This window comes from Nerophis ophidion, linkage group LG07, assembly GCF_033978795.1.
Source record: "Nerophis ophidion isolate RoL-2023_Sa linkage group LG07, RoL_Noph_v1.0, whole genome shotgun sequence".
NCBI lineage: Eukaryota > Metazoa > Chordata > Actinopteri > Syngnathiformes > Syngnathidae > Nerophis > Nerophis ophidion.
This window is the reverse complement of record NC_084617.1, coordinates 57,310,908-57,328,930: the sequence shown is the minus strand read 5'-3', so window position 1 is coordinate 57,328,930 and position 18,023 is coordinate 57,310,908. Positions and strand designations below refer to the sequence as shown.

General features: G+C 36.1%; 1 protein-coding gene across 5 annotated transcripts in view; it reads left to right on the top strand.

Annotated features, from left to right (window-relative positions):
- Positions 1–18,023, top strand: part of ebf2 (EBF transcription factor 2) — a 126,189-nt gene that overhangs the window by 88,951 nt on the left and 19,215 nt on the right. For all 5 annotated transcript variants that reach the window (XM_061906627.1, XM_061906625.1, XM_061906628.1 and 2 more), the window contains exons 7-10: positions 662–743; positions 12,012–12,153; positions 16,119–16,249; positions 16,361–16,487. In XM_061906627.1, the coding sequence (XP_061762611.1) occupies positions 662–743; positions 12,012–12,153; positions 16,119–16,249; positions 16,361–16,487 (482 nt within the window). The remainder of the gene's footprint in view (positions 1–661; positions 744–12,011; positions 12,154–16,118; positions 16,250–16,360; positions 16,488–18,023) is intronic.

Below are 18,023 nucleotides of genomic sequence, written 5' to 3'. Positions count from 1 at the left end.
GGCAGCCAGCTATGCTGCCGAACGGCATACACCTGGGATTTGAAGTCTCTGCGTAGTCTCCCCTCTTCCTCGATTTATTCCATATTTTTCCCCAGGTTTCCTCTGCTGGAACAGAAGCTATCAGCAGTCTTCTCTGCTTCTGCAGTCTTTCCCATTCAAAGTAATCTTACATACATAATGAGACATATGTACTTACCAACAGACTCTGTGTCCATGCCTCTATCGCCAGCTTCCATTCTCTCGACTTCGCATCCCCGTTCATTCCCATGTGGCGGTTCAAATATGGCATTGTGGGATACCGCGCTCCCTCGGGCCCACTGGTGTACATCACCCAGCGTCTGTAGTTTACTTTAAAACACACCAAAGCTTTCCGCCGGACTGTACTTCCAATTCTCGTCACTAAGTTCAAACTTTAATAGCATTGACTGAACAGACAATAAACCTAACTGCCGGGATTGATGTCTGAGCCATAATCAGATAGATTTGCATGAACACCCACGGAAACCTTCACCCACCATGACTGCAGCTGAAAAATAATGATTGCCTCCTTTGACTGTTCAAGTGTTGTTTGTGAGCACATTAATCATATACACATTTTTGGCTTGTGATTTCCTACTTGCTATAGTTCTACAAACATGTGTCCTCTTATTTACCTCTGCAGGTTCTTCTTGAAGTTTTTCCTGAAATGCAACCAGAATTGTCTGAAGACGGCGGGGAACCCCAGGGACATGAGGAGATTTCAGGTAGCAAGAGATGAAAAAAAACAAACGCATCATTGTAAGTGTGTGAGCAGAATAAGGAAATGTGATGAGATGCAGCAATAAGTATGTGCGGGGAATCATACCGCTAATGTGCACAAGGTTAATCATTAGTTGTTTATTCAGTCAGCTCTGAACTGTGTTTTACAATGCTTTATTTGCAGTAGAATAATGCTGTCAAATAATGTATTTTTAAATAAAATTTTTAATATTGTAATCATAGGTTTGCTTAATTTGAAAATGAACTTCAAGACCCCAATATTTGGACACAAATGCAATTTTGTTGTCAGAGTGTCATTTAGGAAAAAAAATGTAGATGTTTTAGGCTCCCTAAATGCACTAATTTTTTTTGCTCAAAATTTTATAACATTTTGATCTAATATCCAGTGCAGTATCTTCGCACAACTGTAGTTATAACATGTTCCTTTTTTATTGCTATGGATGGGAAGTTTTTGAGACCTCAGAGCCAATGGAGAAAGTGGAAACTCTCAACTTTACAAGTTTGATGTTTCAATATGTTATTGTTTCCCTTCACTCAGAGTTAGGAATGAAGATTTAAGTCCAAAATTGGTCACGTAATTCTTATTTTCATATATATACACATCCATCCATCCATACAGTACAGGCCAAAAGTTTGGACACACTGAAGGCATCACAACTATGAATGAACACATGGGGAGTTATGTACTTGACAAAAAAAGGTGAAATAACTGAAAACATGTTTTATATTCTAGTTTCTTCAAAATAGCCACCCTTTGCTCTGATTACTGTTTTGCACACTCTTGGCATCCATTCAATGAGCTTCAAGCACACCTGTGAAGTGAAAACCATTTCAGGTGACTACCTCTTGAAGCTCATTGAGAGAATGCCAAGAGTGTGCAAAGCAGGAATCAGAGCAAAGGGTGGCTATTTTGAACATGTTTTAAGTTAGATCACCTTTTTTTTTGCTAAGTACAAAACTCCACATGTGTTCATTCATAGTTTTAATGCCTTCAGTGACAATCTGAATAAATGACAAATGGGTTATACTTGTATAGCTCTTTTCTAGCTTCAAGGGACTCAAAGCGCTTTGACACTATTTCCACATTCACCCATTCACACACACATTCACGGACTAATGGCAGGAGCTGCCATGCCTAACCACGACCCATCAGGGGAAAGGGTGAAGTGTCTTCCTCAGGGACAAAACAGACGTGACTAGGTTGGTAGAAGCCGGGGATCAGACCGGGAACCCTCAGGTTGCTTGCATGGCCACTCCCAACCGTGCCACACCGTACCCCTACATTGTAAATAGTTAGGAAAATAAAGAAAAACACGATGAATGAGAAGGTGTGTCCATACATATATACATATATATATATATATATATATATATATATATATATATATGGCTGAGATAGGCACCATCGCCCCCCATGACCCCAAAGGGAATAAGCAGTAGAAGATGGATGGATGGATGGATATATATATATATATATATATATATATATATATATATATATATATATATATATGGCTGAGATAGGCACCATCGCCCCCCATGACCCCAAAGGGAATAAGCAGTAGAAGATGGATGGATGGATGGATATATATATATATATATATATATATATATATATATATATATATATATATATATATATATATATATATATATATATATATATATATATACACACACATATATGGATTGTGCTGAAAATTTTCATTTTCCTGAAGGAACTCTCCTGAAGGAATAAATAAAGTACTATCTAATCTATCTAATCTGACCTAATATATATATATATATATATATATATATATATATATATATATATATATATATATATATATATATATATATATATATATATATATATATACATATATATATATATATACATATATATATATATATATATATATATATATATATATATATATACATCCATCCATCCATCCATTCCTTCCATCCATTTCTACCACTTATTCCCTTTGGGGTCGCGGGCGGCGCTGGTGCCTATCTCAGCCATATATATATATATATATATATATATATATATACTGTATATATATATATATATATATATATATATGGACACACCTTCTCATTCATCGTGTTTTTCTTTATTTTCCTATATATATACATATATATATATATATATATATATATATATATATATATATATATATATATATATATATATATACACATTTAGGCCACCTAAAATCACTACATTTATATACTAAAAATCGTTGTATATAATGTCTAGTCAGGGTGTATTTTGAAGTGAAATTTTCCAGCGGTCACAGCTGTCGCTTCACTCACCTTTCAGGTAACCATCCGCGGTTAAGCCAAAGGAGCATGTGCAGTCAAAATAAATTGCGTGATTAATATTTATATACACATGATTAATGAAATACTTTTTTGTGATTAATCACATTAGTTTACATGTTATTTTTGCATAGACATATATTCCAAGGCATGAGGCCAATAATGTTAAACCCATTCAGAGGCACAAAACAAAACAGAGGAAAGTATTTAGCTGTTTGAGAGAACGCAGTGAGATGCAGGAAATCGGTTGAGGTGTTTCAGGAAGTTGTCAAGAATTGAGTGATTGGCTCCAGATGGGGGAGGTCACGCTCTGTGACCCAGGAAGTGGTCACCGGGGACACTCCTGCCTTACTTCCATTGCCATCTTTCAGCACCAGCGGCCCCTGTCTGGCATTCTGTTTCTCCTCGCTAACCCTGTCCCCTTTGCCCGTCTTTGCGCTTTCCACCATGTTTGCTTTAACTCCTGGGATGTGACACATGCTGAGAAGTTATGAGCCCACCGGCCTACAAAGACTCTCATCTCTGGGTTAAAAGGTGCTCAGTGCTGGACACAAGTCAGCTGCTTGATCAATAATTTACAGTTATTTGTCTTAGGGCTACTTTTCTCTTCGAACAGCATATGTGCTTTCTTCACCTGCTAAATTAATGCCACATGTTTATTTCCAAAGAGTGGAGTGATAACTATTAGATGCAAAAACAATACTCCTTAACACATTCACACACTCTATGCCAGGGGTCACCAACGCGGTGCCCGTAAGGACCAGATGAGTCGCCCGCTGGTCTGTTCTAAAAATAGCTCTAATAGCAGCACTTACCAGTGAGCTGCCTCAATTTTTTAAATGTTATTTATTTACTAGCAAGCTGGTCTCACTTTGCTCGACATTTTTAATTCTAAGAGAGACAAAACTCAAATAGAATTTGAAAATCCAAGAAAATATTTTAAAGACTTGGTCTTCACTTGTTTAAAAACATTCTTTTTTTTTTTTCACTTTGCTTCTTATAACTTTCCAAGAGACAATTTTAGAGAAAAAATACAACCTTAAAAATGATTTTAGGATTTTTAAACACATATACCTTTTTACCTTTTAAATTCCTTCCTCTTCTTTCCTGACAATTTAAATCAATGTTCAAGTAAATGTATTTATTTTATTGTAAAGAATAATAAATACATTTTAATTTAATTCTTCATTTTAGCTTCTGTTTTTTCGACGAAGAATATTTCTGAAATATTTCTTCAAACCTATTATGATTAAAATTCCCCAAAAATATTCTGGCAAATCTAGAGTATCTTTGGAATCAAATGTACATCTTATTTCAAAGTCTTTTGAATTTCTTTTAAAATTTTTGTTCTGGAAAATCTAGAAGAAATAATGATTTGTATTTGTTAGAAATATAGCTTGTTCCAATTTGTTATATATTCTAACAACATGCAGATAGGATTTTAACCTATTCAAAACATGTCAACATTCTAAAATTAATCTTAATCATGAAAAATTACTAACGATGTTCCATAAATTATTTTTTTAATTTTTTCAAAAAGATTTGAATTAGCTATTTTTTCCTTTTCATTTTTTCGGTTGAATTTTGAATTTTAAAGAGTCAAAATTGAAGATAAACTATGTTTCGAAATTTAATTTTAATTTTTTTTCCTGTTTTCTCCTCTTTTAAACCGTTCAATTAAGTGTTTTTTTCATCATGTATTCTCTACAAAAAACCTTTTGTAAAAGGAAAAAAAATGTATGACGGAATGACAGACAGAAATACCCATTTATATATATATATATATATATATATATATATATATATATATATATATATATATATATATATATTAAAGGTAAATTGAGCAAATTGGCTATTTCTGGCAATTTATTTAAGTGTGTATCAAACTGGTAGCCCTTCACATTAATCAGTACCCAAGAAGTAGATCTTGGTTTCAAAAAGGTTGGTGACCCCTGCTCTATGCCAAGCCTATTTAACTATATAAGGAAGAGGGCCACAGTTTCAAAAGCACTAGGGCTGAGGGGCCAGATATCATAATGTAGGTGTTTCGTCAGCAAATGCCGCCGCAGGTTATATTTGTTCTTTTAACATATTTCTTCATTTACCATATTTCTTCTAGACTGTGTTAACTTAATTACAAAGTAAACACATAGGCTTTCACACCCCACTATCAATAACTTCATTATTCTGCCCTCACTACTCGATTCCAGTGTGTGCAGCTAGACAGATAGTTAACATCATGAAGAAACAGAAGCTCCAGAAGTTTTTTTGAGGATACATGTTACTTCTTTTGAATTATTTTCCTTCTTCAGTTTTATTTCTTTACACTTCTTCCTTTAACTAGGTTTGTAAGACTGAAAATATAAACATAAAATAAACATATACAAAAGTATAACGTCCATTGTGTAATTTACATAAATAATGCGCATTGTGTATTCTACATAAATAAAAGAGAAGGTTTAGTGTTAATAATAATAACTTGGATTTATATTGCGCTTTTCTAAACACTCAGAGCGCTCACGGAGAAGTGGGACTCATCATTCATTCACAACTTGTGGTGGTAAGCTACATTAGTAGCCACAGCTGCCCTGGGGTAGACTGACGGAAGCGTGGCTGCCAGTTTGCGCCTACGGCCCCTCCGACCACCACCTATCATTCATTCACCAGTGTGAGCGGCACCGGGGGCAAAGGGTGAAATGTCCTGCCCAAGGACACAACGGTAGCGATTTTTTGGATGTCATTAGGCTGGAAGCGAACCTGCAACCCTCAGGTTTCTGGCCGGCCCCTAAAAATACATTCACACTATAATCTGCAAATAATTACGCATATAGAAATTAAACGTTATCCACATCAAACATTGCACATAATTAAACCTCGGGTTTAGAGTTATTGCCCTCTACAGGTCAAATTTAGCGCTACATGTATTAAACAAGATTTGCTCCAAAGACATGCGCCTGGGGATAGGTTGATTGGCAACACTAAATTGGCCTTAGTGTGTGAATGTGAGTGTGAATGTTGTCTGTCTATCTGTGTTGGCCCTGTGATGAGGTGGTGACTTGTCCAGGGTGTAGCCCGCCTTCCGCCTGAATGCAGCTGAGATAGGCTCCAGCACCCCCTGCAACCCCAAAAGGGACAAGCGGTAGAAAAATAGATGGATGATCATCAGACTTTACTCTTACAGAAAAAAAAAAAACTTGACCACAAATACAAAATACATCACAAAGTCATCAATTTCAATACAAAACAAACAAAATATCTTTTTACATGAAATCTGCTTACAAAGATTTGACTACGTTTTGTGATGGAGTTTATTTACATATGTGGATTTCTACCGTTGCCTGACGCTTAAAAGGTTTTACAGGAAACAAAGACTCAAGCACTTGCTCGGGGCAGAACATTCAGCCTTTGTTGTCCTGTTGTTGTTAAAAATTTGATTTTTACAATTTTTATTGCTTTTTTCCAGAATGAGTAGTCTTCTTCTGCTTTACTGTGACACATATGCCTTGATGCTGCCCCCTGTGGGGTGGCAGGAGTACTGCCTGCAAGAGCAACCCTTTAAAGGGGAACATTATCACAATTTCAAAAGGGTTAAAAACAATAAAAATCAGTTCCCAGTGGCTGGTTTTATTTTTCAAAGTTTTTGTCAAAATTTTACACCTCCTGGAATATCCCTAAAAAAGCTTTAAAGTGCCTGACTTTCGCTATCTGTAAATCCAACGTCCATTTCCCTGTGACGTCATACAGTGCTGGCAATACAAACAACATGGCGGTCACCACAGTAAGATATAGCGACATTAGCTCGGATTCAGACTCGGATTTCCGCAGCTTAAGCGATTCAACAGATTACACATGTATTGATACAGATAGTCAGAGTATGGAGGCAGATAGCGAAAACGAAATTGAAGCTATTGAGCGAATAGCTTTTGATGCTATTAGGGCATAGCATGGGTGTACCTAATGAAGTGGCCCATAGCATGGCTGCCTTATTAGCATCACTGGTAAAATGTGCAGACCAAGCGATCAGGACTTTCACATCTTGTGACACTGGAGCAACTTAAATCCGTCGATTGGTAAGTGTTTGTTTCGCATTAAATGTGGGTATCTAGTTTCAAATGTACATACAGCTAGCGTAAATAGCATGTTAGCATCGATTAGTGTATCATGTTAGCATCGATTAGCTGGCAGTCATGCCGTGACCAAATATGTCTGATTAGCACATAAGTCAACAACATCAACAAAACTCACCTTTGTGATTTCATTGACTTAATCGTTGCAAATGCATTTGCAGGTTATCCATACATCTCTGTGCCATGTCTGTCTTAGCATCGCCGGTCAAATGTGCAGACACTCTGGCACATTCAGTGGGGGTCTGGCGGCAGATTTCTTGCCAGTGGTGCAACTTGAATCCCTCCCTGTTAGTGTTGTTACACCCTCCGACAACAGACCGACGAGGCATGATGTCTTCAAGGTTCCAAAAAATAGTCGAAAAAACGGAAAATAACAGAGCTGAGACCCGCTGTTTGTAATGTGAAAATGAAAATGGCGGGTGTGTTACCTCGGTGACGTCACGTTCTGACGTCATTGCTAAAAGACCGACAAACAGAAAGGCGTTTAATTTGCCAAAATTCACCCATTTAGAGTTCGGAAATCGGTTTAAAAAATATATGGTCTTTTTTCTGCAACATCAAGGTATATATTGACGTATTTGCATAGGTTTGGTGATAATGTTCCCCTTTAATGGTTTCATCAAGCCTATTTGTGTAATGTTAGGCTGGCCGAAGGAAAAGCTTTGTCGGGCCGAATGTAGCCCGCGGGTCGCCAGTTGAATAAGCCTGCTTTATGCGGTTGTTTAGAGCTAAAACTACGGCAGGGGCCAAATGATCTTTTGATGCTTTTGTAAAGGTATAAAACATCGTAAAAGTTAAGATCAAATCAAATTTTCTGTCAAAGTTAAATCATATGGTTGTTTGAATTAAGGAATTGGGAATGTGTAACACAACTACCTACACGGCCTTGCAAAAATGCAAAATGGTTCATTCTTTCTGGTAGCGGCAAACCCAGCTTGGAAAACTTCAATGTTCACTCAACACAAAGGTCCTAACTTCATCAAAGCTCAGCTTAATGCATCCACACACACAGAGCCAACATTCGGGAACTTGGATGAGGTGTTAGAAGGAAGGTAAAAATACAATAAATCTATTTTTGGCAGCATCGGACTAAGCTATGGTTAAATTTCACTTTTGCATCTAATAGCACATAACTGGTGCGTTCAAAGAACCTCGATTAAAGTTCAAAACAGAGGCATAACACATTTGAAGACATGGGAGCTTTAACCCCTCTAATTATAATAATTCTGATATTTTTCCATCCATTTCCTACCGCTTGTCAGTTTTGGGGTTGCAGAGGGTGCTGTAGTCTATCACAGCTGTACTCAGGTGGAAGGCATCGTACACCCTGGACAAGTCGCCACCTCATTGCAGATGATTATAATTATGATTATTATTATCCACTACATGAATCAGCTAATTGCTACCTTACACTACAAAGTAAGGGAAACTTGACAAATTTACAGTCATATTTAAGTGAACAAAGACAGGTTGTATGATTGTTTAAACCAGGGGTGTCAAACTCATTTTAGATCAGGGGCCACATGGAGAAAAATCTACTCCCAAGTTGGCCAGATTGGTAAAATCGCAGCACAATAACTTAAAAATAAAGACAACTTCAGAGAGTTTTCTTTGTCCATCCATCCATTTTCTACCGATTATTCCCTTTTGGGGTCGCGGGGGGCGCTGGCGCCTATCTCAGCTACAATCGGGCGGAAGGCGGGGTACACCCTGGACAAGTCGCCACCTCATCACAGAGTTTTCTTTGTTTAAAAATGAATGTTGTTTTTATTACACTTACATGTTACTATTAATAGTATTCCATCTTTATTTGTTGCTATTTATACTTTCTGAATAAATTATGCGATAATGTTCATCAGTCAACTAATTGGTGTTAATTTTCAATCCATCAAGATAAAAAAATAATATCAAAATCAAATTACGAGATGTTATTTATGTTGTTTGCTATTTTTCCTCGACTGGTGCACTAATGTAATGTGTTTTTTTTTTTTTTTTTTTTTTTTTACATATTATACAAAGATATAAACAATTGCTATTGCAACATCTAGTGGACACATTTAAAACAGCAGTTTCTTTCATTCAAAAATTTCGGCTCATATTTCAATTCAAATCAAATCAACTTTATTTATATAGCACATTTAAAATTTACCACAGGGTAGCCAAAGTGCTGTACAATGGGCGGTTGAAAACGAGAACCGAGCAAAAACAACACAACACGAACAGAACACCATAAAAAAATAAAAATAGAAAAATAAAAATAAAACATGGAAACAGGTTCACAGCAGGTGTATAATGAGGCGCCAATGCAGGATGGATATCCCTCTGTGTTACAAGCGATGGAATAAAAGTATGTTTTTAAGAGAGATTTAAAAACAGGAAGAGAGGAGGCTTGTCTAACACTCAGAGGTAGGTCGTTCCAGATTTAAACTGAGCAAGCTCATCCCACGGGCCTGATATGGGCAGCGGGCTGTACATTTGACACTTCTGGTTTGAACTAATATTCTGCTACTTTACATCAAATTTGTCAGCACTATTTTGTAAAAAAAAAAAAAAAGGAAGTTGAAACCCCCCCACCCAAAAAACACCAAAGTGTTTGGGGTAATTTAAGGTTTTTACACGTTTTAAAAAGCCAGTTTCAACCATATGAACTATATAAAAATTACATTTAGTGCACATAAACATACTGAGTGTGTTTATGTGGGGTGTTGACGCTAGGTTTAGGGTGGAATTTGCATCCCTTCAGGCAACTAATAATGATAATACTGTAAATAATATTAAAGATCAAAATTGGGCCACCAATAAAATCTTATTTGGGCCCTGTCTCTTAATTTTGCCTATTTTCCATCAACACACAAACGTAATCTCACGTTCAGAAACAATATTAAATGGACAAAAGTGTCCTATTGTTAATAATGTGCGTTTCTTCCTTCGCATGGCAGATGTGGGATAGAACCCACACATGCTGTGTCCAGATCAAATTAGGGAGACAATACATCATGCACTGATTTAACGGCCTGCAAAAAGCCGGCGATTTGCTCCATATGTTTGGTGTCATTGAAGGATCACGCAGCGATGATGAGCCGTCTGCATGCTATATGAATCACCCAGTTGAAGAGACCACATGGGGACCTGATAGAGGAATACGCTATAGCAGATTCACTATATTGCAAAAAGTATTTGCCCACCCACCCAAATGATCAGAATCAGGTGTCCTAATCACTTGTCTCAGCCACAGGTGTATAAAATCAAGCACTTAGGCATGGAGACTGTTTCTACAAACATTTGTGAGAGAATGGGCCGCTCTCAGGAGCTCAGTGATTTCCAGCATGGAACTGTCATAGGATACCACCTGTGCAACAAATCCAGTCGTAACATTTCCTCTCTCCTAAATATTCCAATGTAAACTATCGGCTTTATTATAACAAAAATGGAAGAGTTTGGGAGGAATTATGGTGTGGGGTTGTTTTTCAGGAGTTGGGCTTTGCCCTTTAGTTCTAATGAAAGGAACTTTGAATGCTCCAGGATACCGAAACATTTTGGACAATTCCATGCGCCCAACTTTGTGGGAACAGTTTTGGAGCGGGCCCCTTCCTCTTCCCACATGACTGTGCACCAGTTCACGAAGCAAGGTCCATAAAGACATGAATGACAGAGTCTGGTGGGGATGAACTTGACTGGCCTGCACAGAGTCCTGACCTGAACCCGATAGAACAGTGGTTCTCAACCTTTTTTCAGTGATGTACCCCCTGTGAACATTTTTTTAATTCAAGTACCCCCTAATCAGAGAAAAGCATTTTTGGTTGAAAAAAAAGAGATAAAGAAGTAAAATACAGCACTATGTCATCAGTTTATGATTTATTAAATTGTATAACAGTGCAAAATATTGCTAATTTTTAGTGGTATTTCTTGAACAATTTGGAAAAAAAGATATAAAAATAACTGAAAACTTGCTGAAAAATAAACAAGTGATTAAATTATAAATAAAGATTTCTACACATAGAAGTAATCATCAACTTAAAGTGCCCTCTTTGGGGATTGTAATAGAGATACATCCTGATTCATGAACTTAATTCTAAACATTTCTTCACAAAAAATTTAATATTTATGGAACATGTCCACAAAAAAATCTAGCTGTCAACACTGAATATTGCATTTTTGCATTTCTCTTCACAGTTTATGAACTTACAGTCATATTTTGTATTAAGTATTATTCAATAAATATATTTATAAAGGATTTATGAATTGTTGCTATTTTTAGAATATTTTTGAAAAATCTCACGCGCCCTTTGGCATACCTTCAAGTACCCCCAGGGGTACACGTACCCCCATTTGAGAACCACTGCGATAGAACACCTTTGAGACGAATGAGAACGGAAACTGAGAGCCAGGCCTTCTCGACCAACATCAGTGTGTGACCTCACCAATGCGCTTTTGAAAGAATGGTCGAAAATCCCTATAAACACACTCCGCAACCTTGTGGACAGCCTTCCCAATAAGAGTTGAAGCTATAAAAGGTGGACTGACATCATATTGAACCCTATGAGTTAGGAATGGAATGGCACTTCAAGTTAATATATGAGTCAAGGCAGGTGGCCAAATACTTTTGGCAATATAGTGTATATTCTGAAGTTCCCAGCGACGTCAAATTGCAGACTGAGAAATCCTAGCAACACCTCTGTGCCGAAACAAATTGTTGCACTGGGGGTATCTGCTGCCTGAAATGGGAGAGATTGTAACTCTCAGCATGCTGTCAAAGTCCTGCACAGACACTCATGTGTTCTACTCCTGGCCCTGCTTCCTCTCCTTCAGGTGGTCCTGTCCAGTACTGTGAGCGTGGACGGCCACGTCCTGGCGGTGTCAGACAACATGTTCGTCCACAACAACTCTAAACACGGTCGGAGGGCTCGCAGACTGGAACCGGGCGAGTCAGCGGAGAATACTATGGAGTATGGTAAGAAAATACTGTGTAACGTTAACACAGGGACGGCCCTCCCTAAAGGAAGAACACACGCTGTGCGTGATAATAAATACAAATTAATTACATTTGTAATTCTACAAAGTTTAAAAAAGGTAAAAAATAAAAATAGAAAGTTAGACTATATAGTAGAAAGTTAAAATAGAAATAAAAACATGAAAAACACTAGATAAACACTAGATAAAACATAAACAACTTAGATAGATAAATAAAAACATGAAAGCCCTGGATAAAACAGATAGGCAAGCAGTGCATTTATTTTATTTTTTTTATTTTTTATTTTTTTGTCCTGTCCAGCTTCTCAGGAATATCGTATAGTTGATGTAGATGCCCATATCGGCTGTTCAGATTTACTTTACAAAAGAGAAGTGTAGGATACTTCTCTTCTTGCCTTATTTGAATTTGACTTTATTAAATGTATTTATATTATCATTTGGTGCAGCCAGGCCGGAGCAGGATGGGATAGAAAGAGAAAAAAAGGAAGACCGAGGGGGAAATTGTGGGGATAAGAGGGGGATTAGACAGAGAGACAAAAACAACAACAGCAAATACAACAATAACAACAACAACAATAGTACAACACCAACACATACAATATGTACAAATATGATCGTAAAAGTGATAGCAAATAAGCAGTTAGTGAAATGAATAATATAGTAATGACAATGAACATTTTTACACTAAAACTGGAGCAATACAAATACCAATAGAAAAAGCGCTATTGATCATAAAAAACCAATAGTTTACCTCTATTATCAACAATACAGTTGTTCAAATGCAACAATACGTATACATAATGATAGCTAGAAAGATAATAAAAAAATTAATAAATAAATGAAATTTAAAAAAAAAAGAATACCAAAAGATGAAAGGGAAGAGAGAGAGGCAACCTATATTAATCTTGTAGATTGTTATAGTAACAATGGGTTAAGCTCTGTCATAATGCCTTGTGTTACCCAGTTTACCCTAGGGCAACAACGTTGATATATGTTTGATGAAACATGATTATGTGCATGAGTGTATGTATGTATATGTACTTGTATATGAACAGAATGTGTATATGAATGTTTGTACAGTAAATGTATATGTACAGTATATGTATGTTTGTTTGTACAGTGAATGTATATGTACAGTATGTGTATGTTTGTACCGTGAATGTGCGTGTGGATGGACGGACTTGGAGTATGTAGGTATGTAATGTATTTGTGTATTTATGTGGGAGCGTAGGTACCAATGTATGGACGTTTGTATGTATGAATAACGGTGTGTGTGTGTGTGTGAGTATATGTGTGTTTGTATGTACAACAGTGCATTTAAAAACAAGAAGGTAGAAAAAATAGATAAAAGCTGTGCTAAAAATTTGTTTTTTTTAGTCCCTTCTTAAAACGGTCGACCGGAGGAGAGCGTTCGTAGGGTCCCATGATGGTGGGCCCCGTTTTGCGTAAAAAAGCGCATGTACAATGTCAAATAATGGATGACGGGGCGAACCATGAAATTCTACCTTACCTCTTTGTGCTCGGTCACTGATTTGGCTACACAGTAGTGACGTTGTCGTTACACTGGCTCCAGTGACACACACCGTTAGTGCTTGTCTCAAAGAACGGTGCTATTTGGGCCATAAAAGAGTTGGAAAGTTTTATTAATGCTAAATGTTCCATGAAAATAATGTTTCCCCCATTAATGTGTTTCTAGTGCAAAACATGCATCGAGTTAAATTAAAAATTGTATAAAAAAAAAAAAAAAGTTAAGAAATGGTTTGACATGAAATAAAAAGTGTGAAAAAAAATTAAATAGGTGGGGCTCCAAATAAAATTCTGCTTAGGGCCCGCATTAACATGTACTTCATGTCCATTGCACTCTCAATACTACAGCCGCATATCTTTTTCTTCGGCGATTACTCGAAACGAGTATGATTGTCCTCCTGTTGGTGAGATTGCCTTCAGGAAAACGCCTGTGCGTGGAATCTTTTAAAGTGGGGAGATTGGTGCACAGACAGCCACCACACTGTCCTTGACAAAGAGAAGGCCAGGGTCCAATGGCATGGAGACCAAGATGACTGGGGGCCCATCTTTGCTGCAGCCTTCCTCCGCCTTTGTGACGGTTGTGGAACTTCTATGCAACCATCATCTGCCCGCTCCACCGTTGAGGTCTTTTAAGCCGCATATATAGAACTGACATTCATATTTTTTTCTGAAATATACTATTATGACAACTAGTTTATTTGAAAAGACAATTTTTGAATGTTGGAAAAGTGCATTTATCACTTGTTTTACAACGTAGGCTCATGAGTTTTTATTTGTCTGCAGAGTTTTGCATTGAACTTTTTGTGTGAAATAAATAAAAACCAAAACATTTACCGCAGTCATCAATGTTGATATCCCTTTAAAAAGCAAGAAACCTAAATTGGTCATTTCAAATTAGGTCATAGAAAACAGTTAAGTGTGTTCAAACAAATCTAATTATTTATCATTTATTCCAATTTTAAATCAATTCATAACTTTAAAGAATGGATTTAAAAAATGTTTGTTTTTTTCAGAATCCAATTCTAAAGATACATTTTTTAGGTAACCGCCACAAATACAGTACATAAGTCAGCAGCTAAATGAGTTATATTCAAAAATATTTTATTATCATTTATATGCCATATAATAATAAATTGTGAGAAATGGTTTGAATCTGGAATCGTGTTTAATTGGGAACAATTTTCAATGAGTGTTTTAAAAAAAATAGTCCCAACTGCGCTGAACTGGGCTTTTATTTGGTTTGGTTTGCAGTCATTGTTTTTTTACATGAAATTTACACTACAGGTTTACAACCTATTTTGTTTTCCTATTTATTGTATCTATTCCCATTAATTTTTATAACGCATTCTATTTAAATCCTTATTTGATACTATCGTTCTTGTGGTACTCAATGGGCTAAATCTGGGATCTTGGGTACTAAATTCCATGCCATCTAATGTGTCTCATGTGTGCTGCATGGTCAATATTGCCACATTTACTTTGAAAAAGGACGTCGATTACTAATTACTCTTTTAAAAAGTAACTTAGTCACTTTACTGATAACTTTATTTTAGCAGAGTTGAATTACATGTTACTTTATCCGTTACATTTTGTCCCAGCACAGAGTATACAACAACCCTTAGTATTGTTTACTGTAGCTTGCAAGTCAAAATAATTGCTGTATAAATTCCCATCTCTCTCCTCCTGATGTTTATTTTGTTTGTGTTGCTTGCTGCTGAGTATTTATCACAGCAGGAGCACAGATGGGCCTTTTGAACTCGGGGGACCAAACTGTCCGCAAATTATTTCAACTCAATGAGCTGTTTTTCTATTCTATACCTTCTTCAAAATAAGTTGTGTTTAATTATTTTATTATAATTATAATGTAAACAAAATATGCGCTGTACATACTCCAAAACACTTGTATTCTGTAGCAGAAGAAAGTATTGATATTACAATAAAGTTCCTTCAATCATTTATCCTACTTATATGATACAATGTAATTATACATTTGAAACTTTTTTAAAGGGAAAGCGTGTGCCTTTTTTTGGCCCTGGAAAAGCTACCTTGTTTAATAAATAATCTTGTAGTGTGAACTGTGCGTAGATTGGGTGCACAGAGAATTTAGATTACAGGGGTAATGTCTCCTACGGTTGCCAAAAATACACACTTTGCTGGGGAAAGTGTGTATTTGCCGAGCTCATTATTTTGACACGCAACAACAGTCCTGTGTTACATGCTGAAGCATTCAAAAAAATATTACTTTTTCAGTGTTAAAATGGAACAATAAACAAAATCGTTCCATATTGAGACAAGTTTTTCATATCTAAAATGCAGTTGTTGTATAATAAGAAGGCAGCCAAATAACACACTTTTAATCCATTTTTTTATTTTTTATTATGGCCTTTACTGTAATTCTTGTTTGCTGTTTCTTTCCAGCTACCCCTTGTATAAAAGCCATCAGCCCCAGTGAGGGCTGGACTACAGGCGGGGCCATGGTCATTGTCATCGGGGAGAACTTCTTTGATGGACTACAGGTGGTGTTTGGAAGCATGTTAGTTTGGAGTGAGGTAAGAATCCAAAGAATGAAAAACATCTCGCCACAGATGCTGACATTTTCACACAGTAATTAATTTTGCTTTTTTTTCTCTGACATAATTGTGTTTTTTTTTCCCCCATAGCTGATCACACCACATGCCATCCGTGTCCAGACCCCTCCTCGTCACATCCCAGGGGTGGTGGAGGTCACATTGTCTTATAAGTCCAAACAGTTCTGCAAGGGAGCCCCTGGACGCTTCATCTACACAGGTGATCACATACTTACCTATGGTGTCAGTTAGAGCTGTAAATAACGATGATTTTATTAGTCCACTACTTAGCGATTATTTTTCGATTAATCAACCAGTCAAACAATTATTGCTTGTATGATCTGCTCTACATTTTAGACTACATGACTTAATTTTGTGCGTTATCGAATCAACTTTAAACTCCTTCTATATGTTTTTAAATGTCTAAACAACCTCGCGCCAACATATCTCTCCGACCTCCTTCAGGTTATGAGCAAATAAACATAGTGCATTCAAGTAAAATCTTTGAAAAATATTTGTGCGTGAATTTCTGACAATAAAATAGCATTTTTGTCGCAATATATTGGTGTTTTTCAGGTTAATTTAAATTATGTAAGCAAATAATTTACTGTGATTAATCTCAATTTAAAAGTGTAATTTAGAAAATACATATTTTGACAGCACTTAAACAAGCATAATTTACGAAAGAATTCATTGTTTTACTTTATTAAAACAAAGTAAAGGTTCAAAATAAAACATAAATAGACTTAAAGTGGAATATATTCTGTAATGTTGAATTTCAGTACAAACCCCCCCCCTGAAAACATATTGTACTGTAAAGGAAAACGTGAATGGCATGGAGTGCCTGGAACTTTGGATACGCCGACATAGTTTTTGCACGGCCTCGCAGTTGAATGCACATGAGAGCGGTGGTGCGTGGCTGTCGTGATCTGTGTGGCGGCAAACAGCGGAGAGTTTTTTCAAATGTTTTTTTTTATTTTTGCACACATGTTGTTAAACTTTTAATCTGGATGCATTTGTTAGGGGAACAAAAAGATGAAGATTGAAGGTTTTGGCAAGCATGAAAATCTGTGTTTATTTCAACTCTGAGGCTGTAAAGTGTGTTTTAACCGATTATTCCAACAAACTAATTGAAAAATTACTCAATTACTAAAATAACCGATCGCTGCAGGCCTAATATGAATATTCCTTATCAAAGTTAAAAAAAAAAGCACTTTGCTTTACTTTTTATTTGCTATTATTTACCACAAGGAATAAAAGCATTAACATAAACTTAATGTCGGATACAGCATCTTACACACTGCTTAAAAAATCGTACATCCATTCTGTGGCAGCAGAGCCACTTCTATTGGTTGTTTAAACGCCACACAAAATATATTCTTATGCTTGCTTTATAGTTTAGTGCGGGGGTGCCCAAACTTACAGCATACTAGAAAGTCAAGGTGTGCAGGAGCCATTTTAATATTTCGTAAAAACAAATATACAAAACAAACATCCTATATTCTGAAAGGCAAAACGTAATATTTGAAAGTTTACCATTATTAGTTATTTGCATACTTGCCAACCTTGATATTTTTGCAGGTATTTCTTTTGTATATATATGTATATATATATATATATATATATATATATATATATATATATATATATATATATATATATATATATATATACATATATATATATATACATATATATATATATATACATACATACATACATACATACATACATACATACATACATACATACATAC